Source organism: Dendrobium catenatum, unplaced genomic scaffold (assembly GCF_001605985.2).
Source record: "Dendrobium catenatum unplaced genomic scaffold, ASM160598v2 fragScaff_scaffold_827, whole genome shotgun sequence".
Taxonomy (NCBI): Eukaryota; Viridiplantae; Streptophyta; class Magnoliopsida; order Asparagales; family Orchidaceae; genus Dendrobium; species Dendrobium catenatum.
Window position 1 is genome coordinate 606,182 of NW_021319289.1, and position 5,400 is coordinate 611,581.

The window sequence follows — 5,400 nt, forward strand, 5'->3', positions numbered from 1 at the left end:
CATTTAAAAATAAATTTAATAATTTTGAGATCTATTTTATTAAATTTTTACGAAAATAAATTGATTTATTTTTTTTTTTCATACTTATTTACTTATTATCAAGTAAATATGATATGATTTATGCATATTTAGCTTCATAAATAAATGAGCTTTAAGAAAATCAAATTTAAATTAATTATTAAGAAAAAAGTTGAGCCATACTAAAATCTTTAAATTTAATTAAATAAATATAATATAAAATAACATTTTAATATTTAAAAGCTTATTGGTCAGTAACCTCATCAAATTTCTCTCTCCTAATTATTAAGCCGAGTTGGGGCGGCTGAAGGCAGCGTGAGAAGAGAAATTAGAGCGATTGGAGAAGATTATATGACCAAAAGGTCAACCGAAGAATAGTCTACGGACGACGACTCTAACCGGTCTTAGATGGCTGCCGGAATGATATAAAGCCTCGGACTTCAGAGGCCAATATGTCCGCTTCTCTCTCAAAAAAACGCCATTTTTACTGGGAAGCTGCTCTTTCACAAAGGTGATTTCAGAAATGGGTTTTCGTTATTGAAACTGGTCTCATTCGTTTTTTTGTAAGATTTGAGTTGCTTAAAATACTTGAAAAAGCTCGCATTTTGTTAATTTCTTCTATGTGTTCGCTTGTGGCATAACCTCAGTTGTTGGTTTTGTTTCTTTGATGGTCTGAAACTCTGAACTCTGAAGCAAGAAAGATATCAATTTTCTCCATTGTTCCAGCTTATTGTTTCCTTTGAATTTCTTTCTATTGGCTTGAAAACATGTTCTTGCTTTCTTTGCAAGCATAAGAAGAACCGTCGGATCTTCACTCACTTTGTTTTTTATGAAATGAGAACTAACTGTCATTTTTGTTATGAACTATTTTTCAGCTTTCTTCAGCATCAGTGCTCAAGGCATGGGGCTTAAGCTAGCCTTTCTTCTGTTCCTGTGCTCTCTTCCTGTAATTTTGTCTCAAGAGAACAATGATGTAACAATTATTGTAAAGGGTTCTGTTACAGAAGCTGAAACTGATGATAATTTCGTGTGTGCTACTCTTGACTGGTGGCCACCTGAGAAGTGTAATTATAAGCAATGCCCATGGGGAAAGTCTTCTATTTTTAATTTGGTAAGATTTTCTTGGTTTTTTGAAGTCTTATATGCCATGTTTGTCGCTTACATTTATGGTTGGAAGCTTTATTAATTGATGAAATAAATTTAATTTATCTGCTTTGTAGGACCTGAATCATCCTTATCTTGTCAGGGCCATTGAAGGTATGCAGTAAAGTTCAGTGCTTTCATACTTGCATTCTTCATTCCTATTTCCAGAGTAATTATGATCAGTACCATCCTATTGATAGCATAATATAGCTAGTTTAACCGAGAAAGATGATATTCCTTTTTCCTTGTCTCATTTACCTGGTTTATTTCATGAAGACAAGGATGTTAGATACTTTGTTCGGTTGTTCCTTTGCTTTCTGGTCCCTTGACACAAAGGAAATAGCTTTCTGTGTTAGCTAGTTTGTTCTCTTTCAATACTTCGAATCTCACAGAAAATATCTTCTGCTTTTTCTGATGATTGTCAGCCTTTAGACCATTACGTATACGAGTTGGAGGTTCTCTGCAAGACCAGATCAAATATGGAATAGGAAGTTTGAAATTTTCTTGTGATCCGTTTACCAAAATGTCTGGTGGGCTTTTTGGCTTCTCAAAAGGATGTTTGAGCATCGCAAGGTGGGATGCGCTGAACCTTTTGTTCCAAAAAACAGGGTATGTTCTTTATCATTTTTTTGTTTTTCCTCCTCCATTTCTACTTTTGTTTTCTTTTTAATGCAGAATCTAAAATAGCCTCTATTGTTGCAGGGCAATCGTAACATTTGGTCTGAATGCTCTTTATGGGAGGCATCAAGTGCAGAAGGGATTCTGGCAAGGTGCCTGGAACTCCAGCAATGCTCGTGATTTTATGGAGTACACTATTTCAAAGGGATATCCTGTTGATTCTTGGGAGTTTGGTAATAACTTTGAATCACAACTGATAGTTGAAATTTGTTGATGATTATAAATCTTCATCTCTATATTTTCCTTTCATGCTTCTTCAACTTCCTCCATGGATCAGGAAATGAATTAAGTGGACGTGGAGTACTTGCAAGAGTTGATGCAGAACAATATGGTAAAGATTTAATTAGCCTTAAAGCCATTCTTGATGAGCTTTACGGAAAATCACGTTCAAAACCGCTGTTGGTAGCACCTGGTGGGTTCTTTGATAATCAGCAATGGTATGCTAAGCTTCTTGAGGTTTCAGGACCATCTGTTCTAAATGCCATGAGCCATCATGTATACAATCTAGGCCCAGGTGAGTTCATTACTCATGTCCTAAATATAACAAATCTCTTATCTTTTTAAACTTTATTTCTAGTTGTTCATTACAAATTATGAATAATATCAATTCTTGTGGCATTGACATTGTGGCTGTAAGTTCTCAGCAATTTTTTGTACAAGAAAAAGCATTTTGGTGGAATGCATATAAAATGTTTTGCTGTTAAAAGTTTGTCAATATACTTGAAACAATAGCATAAATCTGGATTGAGAATGATCTACCTTATAGAAACACAAAAAAGAGAATAAAATACAAAGATAATCATGAGCTGCGACGATTGGTTCGAGAAAAGTTCCTATAAGAAAATGCGTTAAATTGCTTGCTATAACATGCAACGAGGTTCAAGTACCTAAAGTTGGAGCATATGCATTAGGCTTCGTTTGGGACGGCTTTTTTACTGATTCTTAAAGTAGTTTTTTAGTACAAAAATGAAAGATTTTGTATTAAAAAGCTGATTTAAGAAGCAATAAGAAAGCCGTCCCAAACAAAGTCTTAGTCCATCCATTTCCTTTATAAGTTTACAGTTGATGAAACCATATCTGAAGAGCTTGTAGGCATGGCTGACCTTAAAAGCATCTCTTTTCAGGAAATGATCCTCGCATCGTAAGCAAAATTACAGATCCAAAATACTTAAGTTGGTTTGCTGATACATTCAGAAACGTTCAACTCACCATTCAGAGACATGGACCTTGGTCATCTGCTTGGGTTGGTGAAGCAGGTGGCGCTTACAACAGCGGCAGCCATTTAGTCTCCAACACCTTTCTGAATAGCTTTTGGTAATCCATTATTTCCAAAAAATTCTTATTCACTCAATCTTTTACTCCTGTAACTCAACACTTGATACAATGATGAATTTAATATACAATTGATAATCAATCAGGTATTTGGATCAACTAGGAATGGCATCAAAGTACAATACAAAGGTTTACTGTAGACAAACATTGATTGGTGGTAATTATGGTCTTCTGGACACTCAAACATTTATACCAAATCCTGATTATTACAGGCAAGGACTTGTAAACTGCTAATTTTACTAAAGATGATTTCTGATTTAGAGAGATTCTAAAGTTTGTACTTTTGAACTGTTGAATAGTGCTTTGCTTTGGCATCGGCTGATGGGGAAAGGAGTTCTCAGTGTTGATATTAGTGGATCTCCATTTTTAAGAGCCTATGCTCACTGCAGAAAACAGAAAGTAAGAACTTAACTTCTTTCCTTTATATACACACTCATAATAAAGTTGAGTTTATAAAGAGATGCTTCATTAGTTTTCTTTTTGTAACAAATATCTCCGTTTAAACAGTCATAATGTTTATTGTTGGAAAAAAGTTGATAGTCTGATAAGGCCTTCTCCAACCGAACTCCAAATGCATGAATGGTGTCGATCGTGAGCTCCAGCCTAACGGCAAAACTTCCAGTATTTGGTTACGGGTGAACAGTACGACGTTGCACTGTTCACCTACGTTACTTTTCTATCTCTACCGGATTTGCCGAAGAAACGCGTAAAATTACAAAGGAAATGGATGGATAGGCCTAACTAATGGAGAAAGACGGTTACTTTCTGTGAAGGGCACAAAATAAAGTTCAATTGGAGATGAATCATACCATTTTTTAGTTTCAATGTATTTTGGAGTGAAAAATGAGTTTTTCGGTTGGAGATGCCCTAAGGCTGCAAATGATCTAATTAATCTCTACTTGTTCTGATTTTAGCTTATCATTAGTTCAAAGTCGTTTGATTCTCTTGACCTTAGTTAGGCTTGGGCCATATATAGCAAGAATTGGCTCATTTACTTCAATTGAAGCTTAGTTAGTACCAGTAAAGATCTGTTTGATTTCATGACTTCTTAATTTCTTAAAAAATATTGTATTACATTGCATGGCTACACATATATTTAGGTGCATGGAAGAATTGATCGCAATTTAAACCATTTGATCTAGCTCAAACTCTGGATTAATTATTATGTGCGAACATCGAACATCATCCGGTAATCAATCAGAATGCACCACATCACCCCTTGCTCGGTACCGTGGCTCAGTATTGCTGATGTGGCTCATTCTAGTTGGTCTCCGGACGACGTTCTGAATCCAGTCGACTTGTTGATTTCAATGCAAGCTCAAACTAGTTAAAAATCAACCCTTTTTTTTTTTTGCAATCTTCAAATTTGGAACCAAAATCACAAACCCAGTGTTCTGATATTTCTTTCATGTGCATTTGCAGTCAGGTGTCACCATGCTCTTGATCAACCTCAGCAAATCCGCGGCGTTCACCGTGACGGTTCGAAATGATCTAAATGTTGATCTTGCAGAAGGAAATGGCATTCAAAAGGACAGTTCTTTCATCCATGGTCTTAAAAAGACAGTCTCATGGATTGGAAAGGAAGCTTCTCTTGATTCTCATAAAAGGGAAGAATACCATCTCACTGCAAAGGATGGAAACCATCTTAGCAGAACAATGCTCTTAAATGGCATTCCTCTACAGCTCAACAAAAATAGAGAAATTCCAGCACTAAATCCTTTGCTTGTTTCAGTTAGTTCACCCATATTTATTGCTCCTCTTTCCATTGCATTTGTTGTCTTTCCGAATTTTGAAGCTCGAGCTTGTGCCTGATTGATTGTGTAATGTGCAGATGCAGTTATTTGTCTTGTTTTGCATTAGTTGATTTGTTTCTTGGGTTCATTTAGGTGATTGTAGAGAAAAAATGTTTCAGAAATAATAAAATTATTGGTAGTTCTTTGTGAAATCAGAAATCTGATTGTGTCGATCAATTTAATAGTCTTGTTAACTTAGATCTCAATTTTATCATTCGAGCTCGCCGGAAGGTTGCAGAAATGCAACGCTCTCACTGCTTGGAGTTCCGATGCCTTACGGCTAAAAAAAATTATTATTTTTGAACAAATATTATTAACGGAAGAAATTCCTCAAGCTTGAATCCCCTAACTGTTACAAAAAAAAAATCATCAGATATTATTTTAAACTCAAATATTTTTACTGGATTGAATTTTAAAAAATATATATATTGATTTT

General features: G+C 35.1%; 1 protein-coding gene across 1 annotated transcript; it reads left to right on the forward strand.

The window, feature by feature from the left end:
* Positions 1-328: 328 nt before the first annotated feature.
* On the forward strand, positions 329-5,116 carry LOC110095528 (heparanase-like protein 2). Its single transcript, XM_020821115.2, has 10 exons — positions 329-529; positions 894-1,129; positions 1,239-1,275; positions 1,587-1,770; positions 1,864-2,012; positions 2,117-2,353; positions 2,964-3,153; positions 3,258-3,383; positions 3,471-3,570; positions 4,594-5,116. Exons 2-10 carry the CDS (start codon positions 920-922, stop codon positions 4,981-4,983), a joined length of 1,623 nt encoding a protein of 540 aa, XP_020676774.1. The 5' UTR covers positions 329-529; positions 894-919; the 3' UTR covers positions 4,984-5,116.
* Positions 5,117-5,400: the final 284 nt, after the last annotated feature.